The following is a 16,621-nucleotide window of genomic DNA, read 5'->3' on the forward strand; positions in this document are numbered from 1 at the left end:
GAGGTTTGCCCAGGAGTGTTTCTAGTTAGATATTGTGTACTGCCTGCATAGGAGCCCCATGGTTCACGCACATTCCCAGTTTGGATTTGATAGACGAGTAACTCTGGAAATGTTCCAGCTAGGAGTAAACCATACAAATTGCCTGATTCCTTCTGCCATTTGAGCCTCTGTTAAGCCTGTAGTTGTGGAGAATTGTGGGGTTAGCACATTCCTTCCATTCTGCTTACCCGGCTATTGTAGCCACAGCAGCATTTAACAAATCTAAGTAGTAGAGTCCAGCAGTATGTTGGAAAGAGAAAACATCCTGTTTACTCTTACAGACAATGAACTGACTTGTCAGCAAAGCAGATTCAGATGCTGGAGCCATACATGGATTAGTAGTACATGTCCAAAGGGTACCGTTTTAGAAACTCAAATCTATAATAAGGATGGCATGTTCAGTATACTTTTGGATGGCAAATGTTCCTCTCCGATCATCCCACTGTAGTGTCTGTGTTTCTGATTATTAATAGCTAACAAAAATGTGTTCCAATAATAAAGATGCTAATATGATGCTGCTAAAAAGATGTGTGCATATTTTAAAAATAAAGTACACCCCTAGGTCTAATGTAACCCGGCTAGAGTGAGGGGGCGGGGGGTTCAAGCATTTAGGAACTGGCAGCATTGCAGTTTTGGTTTTCCTCCTGGTAGGGTTCCAGTGGGTGCCTAGAATACTGGGTGCCTGGAATTCTTTCAACCATCACTGCACAAAGTGCCCATCTTTACCTTTTACTCACGGTGTATCTTGCGGATTATATTGGGCTTAAAAAAGGTAAATTCCCCCTGTGCAAGCACTGGGTCATTCCTGACCCATGGGGTGATGTCACATCCCGACATTAACTAGGCAGACTTTGTTTACGGGGTGGTTTGCCAGTGCCTTCCCCAGTCATCTTCCCTTTACCCCCAGCAAGTTGGGTACTCATTTTACCGACCCTGGAAGATGGAAGGCTGAGTCAACCTTGAGCCGGCTACCTGAAACCAACTTCCGTCAGGATTGAACTCAGGTTGTGAGCAGAGCTTGGATTGCAGTACTGCAGCTTACCGCTCTGTGCCACGGGGCTCCTATGTTGGGCTTAGACCTTGAAAATGTGAAGATAACTGCTTGAAATATCTTGTAGGGTTTTGTGCAACATAAACCACCAGGGTCATCTAGTCCAATTCCCTGCACAATGCAGGAAATTCATAACTACCTTTTCCCCCACTCCCCCAGTGACCCCTACTCCATGCCCAGAAGATGGCCAAGATGCCCTCTCTCTCATGATCTGCCTAAGGTAATAGAATCAGCATTGTTGACAGATGGCCATCTAGCCTCTGATTAGGGAAGGAGAGCTCACGACCTAGAATACCTAGAGGCAAATAGTGGTAACAAGGCAGGAAGTCCTAGAATATCTAGACAAAGTGCAAACTAACAAGTCACAGGGACCAGACGGTATTCATCCTAGAGTTCTTCAAGAACTCAAATGGGAAATTGCTGAACTTCTAACAAAGATATGTAATATGTCCCTTCGATCAGCCTCTGTACCAGAGGACTGGAGAATGGCCAATGTAACACCCATTTATAAAAAAGGTTCCAGGGGGGACCCAGGAAATTACAGGCCAGTTAGCTTAACGTCTGTTCCGGGTAAATTAGTGGAAAGCATTATTAAAGATAGAATTGTCAAGCATATAGAAGGGCAAGGTCTACTGGGCAAAACCCAACATGGCTTCTGTAAGGGTAGGTCCTGTCTCACTAACCTATTAGAGTTTTTTTGAAAGTGTCAATAAGCATGTGGACAGGAATGAGCCTGTGGACATTGTGTATTTGGATTTCCAAAAAGCTTTTGACAAAGTCCCCCACCAAAGACTGCTAAGCAAACTTCATAGTCACGGGATAAGAGGACACGTCCTCTTATGGATTGAGAGCTGGCTGAAAAATAGGAAGCAGAGAGTAGGAATCAATGGTCAGTTCTCACAATGGCGGGATGTGAGCAGTGGGGTGCCTCAGGGATCTGTGTTGGGACCGGTGCTTTTCAACCTGTTCATCAATGACCGGGAGTTGGGGTTAAACAGTGAAGTAGCCAAGTTTGCTGATGGCACCAAATTATTTAGGGTGGTTAAAACAAAATTGGACTGTGAAGAGCTCCAGAAGGATCTCTGCATACTGGAAGAATGGGCATTAAAATGGCAAATGAGATTCAATGTGAGTAAATGTAAAGTGATGCATATTGGGACAAAAAAATCCCAACTTTACATATACACTGATGGGATCTGTGCTGGCAGTGACAGACCAAGAAAGGGATCTTGGGGTGGTAGTGGATAGCTCAATGAAGATGTCAACCCAGTGTGTGGCTGCTGTAAAAACAGCAAATTCCATGCTGGCTATAATTAGACGAGGAATAGAGAATTAAACTGCTGATATCATACTGCCCTTGTACAAATCTATGGTGAGACCACACTTGGAATACTGTGTACAGTTGTGGCCATCACACCTAAAAAAGGATATTACAGAGCTTGAGAAGGTGCAGAAAAGAGCAACCAAACTGATTAGGGGACTAGAGCAACTGTCCTATGGGGAGCGGTTAAGACGCTTAGGGCTGTTTAGCTTGGAAAGAAGGCGGCTGAGGGGAGACATGATAGAGGTCTGTACAATTATGCATCGTTTGGAGAGAGTGGACAGGGAGAAGTTTTTCTCCCTCTCCCATAACACTAGAACACGGGGTCATCTGCTAAAGCTGGAGGATGAGAGATTCAAAACAGATAAAAGGAAGTTAACGCATAGTTAAATTGTGGAACTCCCTGCCCCAGGATGCGGTGATGGCTGTCAGCTTGGAGGGCTTTAAGAGGGGAGTGGACATATTCACGGAGGAGAGGGGTATTCATGGCTGTTAGTTAGAATGGATATTAGTCATGCTGCATATCTATTCTCTCTAGTATCAGAGGAGCATGCCTATTATTTTGGGTGCTGTGGAACACAGGCAGGATGGTGCTGCTGCACTCGTCTTGTTAGTGGCTTCCTAGAGGCACCCGGTTGGCTACTGTGTGAACAGACTGCTGGACTTGATGGGCCTTTGTCTGATCCAGCGGGGCCTTTCTTATGTTCTTATGACCTGAGGAAGCCTGTTCCACTGAGGAACTGCTCTAACTGTTAGAAAGTTCAATCAATCAATCAATAAACCTTTAATGGCATATCCATTATTACAAAGAGGGAAAAACAGTATAAATACAACTATCAGCTAAAAAAAGCTAAAACAAACATAAAATCATAACACACAGTTTCCCAAATTTTTCGTTGTTAAAACATCAACTAAGAAATTGGCCACCGCCACGGTGATCTCTACCGTTGTATCGTTCAATAAAATTTGACATTTTATTTTATTAGGAAGATAATATTTAGAATGTATCCAAGTATTTAACCATTTCATCCTAGCGGACGCGTATAGTGAGCAATCTAGCAATATGTGCTTGATTGAGTCCAAAGAGTTAGAGCCACATTCACATTTCCGTTCATGTTTAGGAATATTTTGAAACCTTCCATATAACAACTTTGATGGGAAGGCATTTACTCGCCCAAGAGAAAAAACTCTGCGATGGCTAGGACTATCAAGATTGTATAGATAATGGGGGATACATCCCACAACATTCTTAAGTTTTAGTATAGCATATGAACAGACGGGGTTGAGACGGCTGTATTTTTTGAAGTTCAATAATGTTATAAAGTTCTTCCTAATGTTTAGAAGGAAACTCTTGATTTAATTTCAGCCCATTGGTTCTAGTCTTACCTTCTGAGGCAACAGAAAACAACTTGGTACCATCCTCTTTATGACAGCCCTTTAAGTACTTGAAGATGTTTATCATATCCCCTCTCAGTCTTCTCCTCTCCAGGCTAAACATACCCAGCTCCTTCAACCTTTCCTCATAGGACTTGGTCTCTGGACCCCTCACCATCTTTGTTGCCCTCCTCTGGACACGTTCCAGCTTGTCTACATCCTTCTTAAATTGCAGTGCCTAAAACAGAACAAAATACTCTAGGTGAGGTCTAACCAGAGCAGAGTAAAGCGATACCATCACTTTGCATGATCTGGACACTATACTTCTGTTGATACAGCCCAGGATCGCATTTGCCTTTTTAGCTACTGCATCACTGACTCATGTTCAGTGTTTGGTCTACTACTAGATCCTTTTTGCACACACTACTGCTATGACAAGTCTCCCTCATCCTATAATTATGTGTTTGATTTTTCCTACCTAAATGCAGAACTTGACATTTATCTTTGTTGAAGTGCATTTTATTAGTTATAGCCCAATTCTCCAGCCTGTCAAGATCCTCCTGTATCCCTGCTCTGTCTTCTACCGTTTTTGCTACCCTCCCAATTTAGTCTCGTCAGCACATTTAATAAGCATCCCCTCTATTCCTTCATCCAAATCATTTATAAAGATGTTGAACAACACAGGGCCCAGCACAGATCCCTGTGCATTAGTGTGCAGACATTGGAATCCATGGTTTATGTGCCCCGAGGTTTTCGTTTCTGTACTTACCCGCAAGGTTCTTCGCATACATGCCACTCCCCGCAAATCTTTATAGTTCTCATCTCTAGCTATTGTCACCATGTTAGGCTTTAGGTTCTTGTCTCGCTCCCCCTTAGGATTTAGTTTAAAGCCCTCCTTATCAGGTTTGCAAGGCTGTCACCAAATACATTTTTTCCTAACTTTGTGAGGTGCAAACCATCTCCCGATAGAAGAGCTTCATCTCGAAATCGTAAGCCATGATCCAAAAATCCAAAGTTTTCTTGACACCATCTACACAACCAGTCATTACTTTGTAGTATTCTTCTTTCCCTTCCTAAGCCACGCCCTTCGACAGGAAGAACTGACAAAAACACAACCTGCGTCCCCATGTCCTTCACCTTCTTACCCAGAACCTCATAGTCTCTTTTAATACGCTCTGGGCTGTGACGGGCAATATCATTTGTTCTCACATGAATGACCATGAATGGGCTTGATGAGTCTTCCTACCCTTTCTGTCACATCCTGGATGCAGGTACCTGGGAGACAGCATACCTCTCAAGACAACAAGTCCAGTCAGCGTACTTTAGACTCAACCTCTCTCAGTAGGGAATCCCCAATATATCTTAGAGACTATTGTACTGCCAATTTAGCTTAGCATGTGGCAGGCTTCAGCAAATGCACGGCGTTTCAGGCAATAGAACTCAAATCCAGACAGCAGTGCTTCAAGGATTTATTCCGAAAGTCAGTGATTTCAGTAAGGAGACGAGCAAGGCTGGAATACATGACTGGGGGAGTATGGATACATATATAGGGCTGATACAATAGGGTTACAGGAACAAAGAGACAATGTAGTCGTTTCCTGCCGGTAACGACTTAAGTAAAACTGAACAGAAACAATTGTGATCAATCAGTGGAGGAGATGGCTGAGCTCTCGGCTTTGTGCGCGGGACCCAATATCAGATTGGAGATTTACACTGGCGGGTCCCAATACAATTGTAAATCCCTGGCTGAAGCTCGTGTGCAAAACGGGGGGGGGGGGGAAGGAGTGCATGGAGAACTCCATCTTGTTCGCAGGGAAACCATCTTGTTTGGGAACGGCTGTCAGAGGCCCTATCTGACAGCATCGACTTCTGACAACAAACCTTTCCAATGGTTTAGACTTGCTTGTGACTTTGGAAAATTGCTGTTTCTTAGCTTAGTCCCCCCCGCCCCGGATAGGAATAATGGTAATCTTTATTTATTTAGAAAAATTCTGTGTTGCCTCTCCAGGGAACCTTCCGAATACATTTAAGATAAATGGATAGGTGTTACATTATACAGAATGCTTTATAACCAATAGCGATGAGGTTTCAGCTGGGATTGTACTAAAGTATAAAAGGTATATCAATATATGTATATAAATACTGACTTTTTATTTGATGCATTCTAAATGCAGTCGATATTTCTAGTAGGCATCAGTTAGGGTGGTGTGTAGTATGCACTTTCAAAAATTAAAATCAAAATACTGCAGCAAGAAATACTAGATCCTATAATACTGGTGCCTGCTTCACATAATTTATTTTTGTTGAGGAGATGCAAGAAGCTGTGGAGCTTTAGCAATCTCTCCCTTTTGGCTTCTGGGACTGCACTGGACATTTTTGAAGCCTGTCCTCACTCACAACTCTTTCTAAAGCAAGTTTCTAAAGGCTGGAAACTTGCTTTAGAAAGAATTGTGAATGAAATAATTTCATCAATAGGATTATAAAAATATGAATGAGCTTGCTTCTGTATGTGATGCTAATCACAGGTGAGCAGGATGGATTTCCTCTAGAAGCCTACATGGGCAAGCTAACTGTAGAACTCCACCCCTAGTGGCGGTGCCACCACAGCCTTACTGTAGCTACCAGCCTAATTGCAACAGAGGCACTTGAAAAAGGCATCTGATAAAAATCTTAATTAGTAGTTGGGTTCATTAGTGAGCAAGCAATACCCCAGTCCTAGACCATTTTGGGTCTTGTAGGTTGGCTTTGAATTGTATACTTGAAAAGAAACTAGAAGCCAGTGAAATTATTTCACAGTTGGGGAAGCAAGTTCCCTTCAGCAGTTCTCAGTTCACAGTCCGTTTGCCACGTAATGGCTAAACAAGCTAAAGTTTCTGAACCCTCGTCAAAGGCAGCTTTATGTACAACATGTTACAGTGAATAACAGTCCCTTTTGCCCCTCCCTTCCAGCTAATACAGGTCTCTGTCCCTATGATATTCCAGGTTGTTTTCTTCTACTTCACTGCGTCCCTTATTCCTCTTGAGCGTTGCCCTCATTGGCTTTCTGCTGTTGGAGAGATGGAAGCCTCGTTTCCTGCTGGATTTCTCAGGTAAATGAGGGTATTGATCATCGTGCAAGTAGGGGAAGTACTACATGTCTGATCAAGAGCTATCCTTGTTGGTTCTCATGCTGTGGCTAGTACACGCCACAGCTTTCTGCCCACTCCTGCTAATGAAGCCATTGGACAGTTTACAAAAATAGGATACTACCTACCTAGGAACCTCCACGTTGGTTGGTGGGGAACTGTTGACCAGGTGAACAGCTGTTGCCCCCTTAAAATGGTTTGTAGCCAGAAATTTCCTTTTTAAAATAGAGAACCAGTGAATATCTACTGGTTTGCATTGCCATAGCCAGTTCATATGGGGAACTGCTGAAAACCACAATACTCTCTACTAGAAGCACTTGGTTAATCTTTGCTGCTTCAGGATATCACTCAGGTTCCCCCTCCCCTTTGTTCTACACAGAGTGGTGCAGTCTCTGTGCTGTCAAATCCTAAATGTACAGCCAGTGGAAACCAGGCAGGATTTGTATGTCCATATTCCACATCTTATTAAATTCAGTATAGTCTTGTGTATTGAACTATGATATTACAGAACTAGGCTAATGGTGCATGAGACTGTATGATAGAGCTGATTTATACAAGTTGAAGAGAGTTGAGTGGGAAACCTTGTGTGACTGAAGCAAAACGAAGTGTAACAACTTTTTCTGTACAAAGAATAACATTTGACTTGTAGTTTATAAGGACAATGAAAACTATTGTGTCCACATCTTAATGGATGTTGTATTAATTGAAGGGTTGCTATGATGAATGTCTGAGAACTGAGCAGTTATGTAATCTAGGCCTATTGCCCCTTCCCTTTCATATCCTCAAAATATGTTCCTGGTGAGCTCATCATGCAAAGGCTGTATGTTGCCAGCTGAAGCAGCTGTCATAGAATAGTCTAATGAATTCCCTGGGTATTTGTTGAGGGCCAGACAGTCATGGCAGGGGGCTCATTGTAAGAAGCTTATGAGATTGCAAGCTGAGAAGAAACTTTCACCAAGTGGTGCATGTGATGGAACACAGTCATGGGTTACTGATAAGCAATTGTGCAAGGAAGAAGCCAATCACAAGATCTTACAGAGAGTGAATTTCTTGGCTTCGTGGGCATGGCTGTGACACCCCTAACATCCTTTTATCTGAGAATGACCTAAAAGGGAAGAGGCATCAGATTCCTTGTGTCAAGCAGTACTTAGGAAACAATGCAGCCTAAATAATCTGATCTCTTATTGGCAGTACTCTGGGTACACTTTGCTTACTCTGCCTCCTCCTGCTCGGCCTGTGAGACTCTACCGCCAGCTACGCTTCTGGCTGCTATCATAAGGATTGTATTTTTCATGTGTCACAGAACAATGCAAAAGTGCCTGTGGCGCTTTATCCAGTTGTCAGTAGCAAACAGGTTTACAGTGAGAGCCAAGGATTCTTTATCTGGTGTCAGTAGCAAACAGACTTACAGGGATGCAGTCACACACAAAACAATTGGCCAGCCAAAGTGACCTTGGAGATTGTTTACTGGACTTCTCTGGGAATTTAGTACAAGTCCCTGTCCAAACTCCATTAACTGGCCTGCTAAAGGAAACTACCCTCTATCTTTTTTTAAATGTGAAATCCTCAGAGAGGCAGATTTTGAGCTGCTCCAAAACTAAATTAAAAATAGTCAGGGCCAGGTCAGGGCCCTACTACAGTACTGAGATTCAAACTGCCAGACACTTTTTGTGGTATTCCTTTGGTTGGTTTTGCAAAGCCAGGGTTTATTCATAATCTGTGTCGAGCCATCTAGTTTATACAGCAAGAAAATTCTTGCAATCCTGCACCTAGATTTAGTTATTCAGGTAAATATGCATGTTTATTTAGCAGAACCTTCTCCGTTCTGGAATATATCTGAATCAGCTCAGGTTGTTTTTGCAGGATATGGCCCTCTTTGAGAGGTTTGGTAGAGGAGGAAGTATAAAGTATCTGGACAGGAGAGACTTGAGATTGTAGAAGTACAGGGCATAGAAACTCTGTTTCTGTCTGCTAGGGCTTTCCATTCACCTTGTTATATTTTCATGATGTGTCTATTACGAGAGCTAGATACATGCCTTTAAAAAACAAACCCAAACAAACATATCAAAAACCACCCCTGCCCAAATCCCCTCTGTGTCTTGTGGATTTGCCAACTCCCCATTGCTTGGTAATTGCTTATTGAAAAACCCGTGAAGATTTTGCCTTCAAAATGCAGCCCTCTGGCCCAGAGCCAGCAGGTAGCTGGGCATCAGCCAAACTGGGCTTTGCTCTATTTGAGAAGTGTTCCAAAATATTGAAAGTCTTATTTAGCTGACGGTACATAACGGTGTGGGCTTGTCTTGACATTGGGGTAATGCTTCAGACACTTTTCAAAATACAGCCTTCCTTTTCTAGCAACACATACGCTGAACATTAAAACTACCGTGTTTTATTTATCAGTTGGCTGAAGGATGACCTTCCTTTTTCTTCTACAGCACAGCCCTTGCAGGAGCCTGGAGGAGACAGGTAGGCTTTTTCTTCTGCTATAGTTTTGAGGGCAGATCTCTCCTGCTACCCTGTGCCCCCCTCCCCCCCATTACACTCAGAGTGGCTCAGTACTTATTTATTTATTTTTAATTTAGATATTTATTTGCTTTTCTCTTCAGGGAGGGCCAAAAGCAGCTTGCGCCATCACGTACCCCGTCCTCTATATATCCTCATTAATAATAACAAACCTGTGAGGTAGATTAGGCTGAGCGACTGACCCAAGGCCATCCAGCAAGCTTTATGGCATAGTGGGGCTTCAGACTTAGGTCTCCCAGATCCCAGTCCCAGACTCTAACTCCACAACTCTTTGATCTGTGCTGTGACCTTAAAAACTCTTCAGAATTCCTCCTCCCATGGCAGGAGCATTTGGTTTTCTTATGTCAGTCCAGAAGCTGTGGCATCAGGAGCTCCTTGGTTAATTGGCAAATGAAGCTATGTTTTCATCTGCTAAAATGTTAGTATTAGTTGCTGCTGGGCATGTGCTGAATTACCTATTTAACCTTAAATATATATCCTAGACTTGAGAGCCAAGAAAAAGAATACAGTGTCTTCAGCTGGAGCATGGGCATAGCACTTCTACACCATTTAAAATGTTTTAAAACAATTTTACTTCATTTATAGTCCACTGTTTTTGCTGAGACAGTGTGGATTTCCAAATATTTAAAAAATTGAGTCAGAAAGTATAAGTCATCCAGTAAACATTGCAGTATAATTAGGCTCACAGAATTAATGCAGACAAATAAAAAAGATCCCTGTCTAAGGCAGGACATACTAAACTGCAGAAAGTGGACTACAGGTAGAGTACAACGCAGCAATAAAATAACACATTGCTGCTTAGATACCTCTGAGTCCTGATTGCATGCTGCAGAATCGGAGCCTCTTTGCTTATAGCCCTTCTAGCCATAGTACAGCAGGGCCACTTCTCGTTCTGGGTCTCCAGGCATCTTGCAGCAGCAGTTTTTGCCGTCACGTTCCCAGGGAGGCAGGACTAAAGTTTTTAACTTCCTGTCTTTCTGGGCGGGAAAACCGCCTGAGCCAGTTTCCGTCCTGCCTTGCTCTAGGGAGGTAGCCTTGTCGCTGAGCTCCAGTGCGTTAGGAATTTTTGATCTACTTTCCCTTTCTTCTCAATCCCCTGTCCTCCTCTGCTTAAGCCCCTCTCTTTGTACGTCGTCTACCCCGTCCTCTGTCTTCCAAGACTCTATTCCCTCCCTTTCTTCTTCCCCCTCCCCGTCCCCTCCCCCCTCGCTCCCGGGAGCAATGACGAGCGAAAGGAGGGAATCAGAGGAAGAACTCCTCTCTGAGGAGGATAGCGATTGAGCCCTCGTCGCCTCGACAGGGCGAGGTCGCTGGGAGGACTCCAACGGCCACTCTTGCGTTTCCGCGGAGCCCACTGTAGAGGGCCCCAGCGCGCCTAAAAAAGCGCGCTCTGGGCGTGAGGAGCCGAGCTGTGTCAGCCGGCCCAGCACACAGGCTGGATGGCCCTGCAGGGACTGGCGGCTCCAATTCTCTCCCAGCCGACCAGCTCACGGGTCATGTAATTGACCCAGAGTTACCTTTGTTGCGGGGGGGGGGGCACAATACCTTTTCCGGGTTAGGAAGATCAGCCTGCCACGTACTCAAAATTGAAATGCCTGTCGACTCTGCAGAAGGGAAGTACAGAACTATGCATGACCAGAAACTCCCCCAGTGCATCCAATAAAAGGCTTATACTAAAAACTACGAAAAAGGGGAAGACGGAAGGTCCATGGCTGCATCATTTCTGGCTGACTTCCTGTTTCCTGTGACTGTTGACCTAGAGCGGCCAGCAAAAAACTCGTTGATATTTTAAACTTTGAAGAAAATCACAGTGATTGTGCTTGATAAAAGCTAACAGTCTACCCACACTGGAGAAAATGGAAAAAATCCAAGATCTGTTTGCCCAGCAGTATGAGGCTTCTGCTAGATGGTATGAACAAATGTTAAAAAAACAGGAGCAGATGGCAAAGCAGATGGAATGGACGGCTGTTACAATGAATGTTGATATCCAGTCACCTACCCAAAAAATAAATGAGGAAGATCTTAGAGGTTCTACAGAATTGCCACTTGATGACAAGAAAGAAGAAATATAGAGGAAACACTCGGATGAAATGGGAAATTTCAATAAGCAAAGTGCGATAATCCTGCTACCAACAATGGATTTGACAGTGAAGGACTTGGATTTGTGTCTCTATAACCTGCCTGAGGAAATCTTTAATATATGCTTGGAGGACCTAATAAGCAAGAAAACGGGAGCTGACAAGATTCCTTTACTTGAACGTGGGATGGAACAGACTACAACCTGGATCTACTATGAAGACCATCTGTATGCAGAAGAGACTTTAGTAATGACCTCCAAGGATGATTTCCGATGCCTATTGCTATTGGAGGCAAGAGGGAAACGCTGGAAATTCCGAGCAAAGAAACTAATATAAAAGAGTTGGGTCTTTCTTGGCGATATGATTAAAGGGAATGGGTTAAAGGGACTGGTTTAAATGGAAAGAGAATCATAATTTATATTGATTTATTAGAATATTAATGCTTAAAATAAAGAATGGGTGAATCTTGTTGGAAATTACTTCTTTTATATACTTCTTTTAAACACCTAGCGATAATCTATAATTTTTGGGGGGTAAGGAGGCGTGGAGAACTTGTGAAAATTATTCTCTGATGGATCAACTTAAAGGATAAATTTTGATTTAATCCCATGTATATATTTTGTATAATGGCTAACTAGGATACCATAAAATTTGTATTAGATAAAACAGGAAAAGGATGAATTTTTTATACAGATGGGGATTATGCTGTCAGCAAAAGTATTTACAATTTATTTTCAGACGGAAGAAAGTGAAGGGGGAGTCATTTTTATTTGTATTAGAAATTTTATTAGACTTTAATTTACATTTATTAATTTTTATAACTGAGTAGTGATACACGTATGAGGTATTAAATGAAAAAATAATAAAAATTCTTTTTAAAAAAAATATTTTTCAGCGTGGAGGACCAAGTTTAGATCCACACGGATGCCAGCCTAGAAGGCTGGGGAGCGACGTGTCAGAGTCTTATTGCCCAGGGTCAATGGTCAAAGGCAGAGAAGAAGCTCCACATAAATGTTCCGGAGCTCAGAGCTATACGCCTAGCCCTACTCCACTTCCAGGATCTTCTTCACCGGCATGTCCTTGTACGAATGGACAATGTGAGTGCCAAAGCTCACATAAACAAACAGGGGGGATCGAAGTCCTCGAAGCTACACCAGGAGGCGGAACTGATTTTTTCTTGGGTGGAGTCTCGCATTCACTCGCTGTCAGCGGAACACATCAGAGGAGTCCTCAACCTGCAAGCCAATTGGTTGAGCCGTCAGACCCTCGACGAGGGAGAATGGTCGATCAACAAGTCCATATTCCAACAAATAATGGAGAGGTTCGGCCGACCCTTGGTGGCCCTCTTTGTGTCAGCGAGCAACCATCTTCTACCTCGCTTCTTCACCCGATACTTTCACCCAGCAGCGGAAGCTCTGGACGCTCTGATGTCTCCATGGCCAAGGGAACTTCTCTTTGCCTTTCCACCTCTTCCAATACTCCCGAGAGTCATCAGGAAAATCAGGAAGGAAAAAGCCATGATCATCTTAGTTGCTCCCTTTTGGCCGAGAAGACCTTGGTTTCCCAGCCTCAAGGAGCTCTCAGTCCAACAACCATGGGAGCTCCCTCCTGTGCCAGACCTACTCCTCCAGGGACCTGTCCTTCACCCAGATCCTCAATGGCTTCGCTTGACCGCCTGGAAATTGAGCGGGGCCGTCTCCTGAGTTGTGGCTACAGTTCGGAGATCGTCCAAACCATGATCGAGTCCAGAAAACCCTCCACCAGTAGAATTTATGATTTCTCCTGGAAGACATTTGCCCTCTGGTGTAGAAGGAAACAGGTGGATCCACTCTCTCCGGGCCTACCCAGGATTCTCACTTTCCTGCAAGAGGGTGCGGAAAAGGGTCTCAAGGCAGCCACTCTTCACAGACAGATAGCCGCCCTGTCTACGGTCATTCCCTCTATTGATGGCACGGCCCTTTCCAGACACCCGCACATCCAATCCTTTCTAAAAGGAGTGCTCCAGACTAGACCTCCTCCAGTGCACCATTTTCCTACCTGGCGGCTCAACATAGTTCTATCGGCTCTCATGCGACCCCCTTTCGAGCCTATTCGGGAGATTCCCCTGAACCTATTGAGGATGAAGACTATTTTTCTAACTGCAGTCACTTCTGCTTGGAGTGTCTCCAAACTCGGGGCCCTTTCGACCCGAAAAGGTTTTTCACCTTCCATAGGGACAAGGTGGTACTTAGACCCAACCCCACCTTTATCCCGAAGGTCAACTCAGGTTTTCACCGCAAGCAGGAAATTAATCTCCCTTTTGCCCCAATCCCGGCCATCCCAGGGAAAAGGAGTGGCACAACCTGGATCTTAGGAGGTCCCTCAGAATGTACTTAAAATGCTTAGGCATCAAGCTCCACCCTCCACCACCTTAATACCAACATAAGGACTACATAAAGAAAAGAACCTCACCTCTTGACACCCAAGTGAGTACAAAAGAACTCTTCGTCTACCTACTGGAAACTTGAACAGACGGGGGGCTGATAAGAATATTTCTGGGACCCCCACTCCTCCTTAATCCGAACTGAAAAAGTTTGATCTGAGTTAGCCATCGGGATTAGCGACAGGAGCCTTATCAATCCGATCAGCCTAAACCATAATAAAGAGTCGGAAGGATACCTTTTGATTGACAAGAATTATCACCAATGGGTCCAAGGGAAGGGGAGGGTGATTTTTCTTCCTGATTTTCCGGCGAAAAGAATATCCTGCCACGTTTGCAGTAAGGGAGTGCCTGGAACGGAAGACCCTCTATAACACCCTCTCTATCATCGGAACTAAAACAACAGGAAGTAGTCGTAGGACTGATTACGCATCGCACTCGAGTTACTCTGAAATCATTCCTGAAGGAACAACCATCGAGAAGAGGCGGTAGAAGGTCCACGGCACTAGCAACTTCCTGTATACTTCCTGATCAGCCCGACCTAGAGCGACCGAAAAAAACTCACTGGTATTTCAAAACTTTAAAACGCAATTTTAGAGCTAATTTCGACTCTTTTCAACCCGAAAAAATTATAAGGCTGATATTTGAATCATTATCTTTTAATTAGTACTTTAAAGGCCCTGTCTGTGGACATGTATTTTATCAGCTTCTTTTGAATGTAAATGTCGGGAACTCGACCCCGCTCTGGCTCACTACACAGCCCTGCCTATACTAAACTAAGGGAATCACTACAAACCTCAACCATGGAAAAAAAATTACAGGACATGCTAACTAAACAAACAGAGGCAACAAATAAACAGTTTGAACAGATGTCTACACAGATGGCACAGTTGACTTCTATGATGACAAATCTTGGTCAAGCATCCCAAGCTATTAATCAGAAGTTGGATGTGGTTACAGGAGACTTGAAAGAAGTAAAAACTCAAATGACTGTCATGAAGACAGATATGCAAGCGATGGATGCATCAATTAAGAAAGTGATGGATGAGCATAAGGATACAAAGAAAAAATTAACAAGTCAAGAAAAACAGATTGAAATAATACAAACTGATCAGATGGCGGCAAAAAATCAAATGGCAATGATGGAGATGAGAGTGAGAGAGACTAACCTTCGTATACGCAACTTTCCAGACATGATGGGAGACAATAAAGAAACTGCACTACCAAATTTGGCCTACTTATTTCAGATAGATGAACAAGAATTAAAACAAGCCATTAACAGAGTATACAGGATACCATTACCTGCTAGAATGAGGAGATCTAAGCCAAGAGATTTGATGATAGTGTTTTATGACACTAGAGTTAAAGATAAGATTATGAAGATTCACTATGAAAATCCAGTGTCAGCAGGAGATTCCCCTCTCATATTACTGAAGGATATTCCAAGGCATCTACTTTCACAGAGGAACAACTACAAAGATTTTGTGTCTACATTGAAAGCTAATGGTATCAAATACCGCTGGATCATGCCACAAGGTTTGGCTTTTACCTACAAGGAAGTGAAAACGACAATTCTATCTCAAGCAGATGTGGGGAAATTTCTGAGAAAGTATAAAATGGACCTTAAAGAACTATCTGGGGAGAAGGAGGAAGAAGAAGAGGAAGAAGAAGAGGCACAAGGTGCAGAAGGAGGTACCAAATTATAGACTTTTTACTCTGTTAAAAATACTACATTATGGCAAAAGCAATTTCTTGGAATGTAAATGGACTGAATGAGAAAACTAAAAGGGCTAGAATTTTCAAATATCTACAGAAATATAAATACTCCCTAATTTGTCTACAAGAGACTCACATAGCTTCAAAGCATAAAAAATATTTGGAGAAACAGATGCTTGGACAAGCATTTATTGCCTCAGCTAAAACTAAAACAAAGGGAGTGGTAATTTATGCCCACCCCAGTCTTTGTCCAGAACTATTATACAAAGATAATGAAGGAAGAATTGTAATTATTAGAACTAAAATATTGGGACAAAGGACAATAGTGGTTGGAATTTATGCACCTAATGAAGGGAAAAAATCCTTCTATGAAAATCTACATGATTTGATAGCCCAACACGCAAAAGATCAAATCTTATTGATGGGCGACTTCAATGGAGTTATTCTCCCATCATTGGACAAAAAATCAAAAGCAAAAGACATCAATGACGGTTGCTTACCTAAAACTTTCTTTACTATGGCTTCAGAATTAGAACTACAAGACATTTGGAGAACAATGAATACAACTGCTAAAGAATACACTTTTTATTCAGCGAGACATGATTCACACTCCAGAATCGATATGATATGGGCCAGTAAATCAATTTTCACTCAGTTACGTAAAATCCATATTTTACCCAGAACTTTTTCTGATCATAATCCTGTTACTTTTGATTGGAACAATAAACAAGCATTTAGATGGCGAATGAATGATAAACTTCTAAAAGATAACAAGATACATAAGGAATTACAGGTTTTAATGAAATACTTTTTTGAAATTAATCTTAATGGGGAAACTTCTTTAAATACAGTTTGGGATGCATTCAAAGCTGTTCTGAGAGGCTTTATGATACAGAAACATTCGGCTTGGAAGAAGACTCAATTACAATTTACAAACAATTTACTTTGGAATTTACAAAATTTGGAACAGAAATT

General features: G+C 42.7%; 1 protein-coding gene across 1 annotated transcript in view; it reads left to right on the forward strand.

The window, feature by feature from the left end:
* Window positions 1-16,621, forward strand: part of RETREG2 (reticulophagy regulator family member 2) — a 41,543-nt gene that overhangs the window by 5,091 nt on the left and 19,831 nt on the right. The window contains exons 2-3 of the mRNA XM_056852050.1: window positions 6,768-6,874; window positions 9,346-9,376. Coding sequence (XP_056708028.1) covers window positions 6,768-6,874; window positions 9,346-9,376 — 138 coding nt within the window. The remainder of the gene's footprint in view (window positions 1-6,767; window positions 6,875-9,345; window positions 9,377-16,621) is intronic.

The sequence above is a fragment of the Euleptes europaea genome, chromosome 6 (assembly GCF_029931775.1).
Source record: "Euleptes europaea isolate rEulEur1 chromosome 6, rEulEur1.hap1, whole genome shotgun sequence".
NCBI lineage: Eukaryota > Metazoa > Chordata > Lepidosauria > Squamata > Sphaerodactylidae > Euleptes > Euleptes europaea.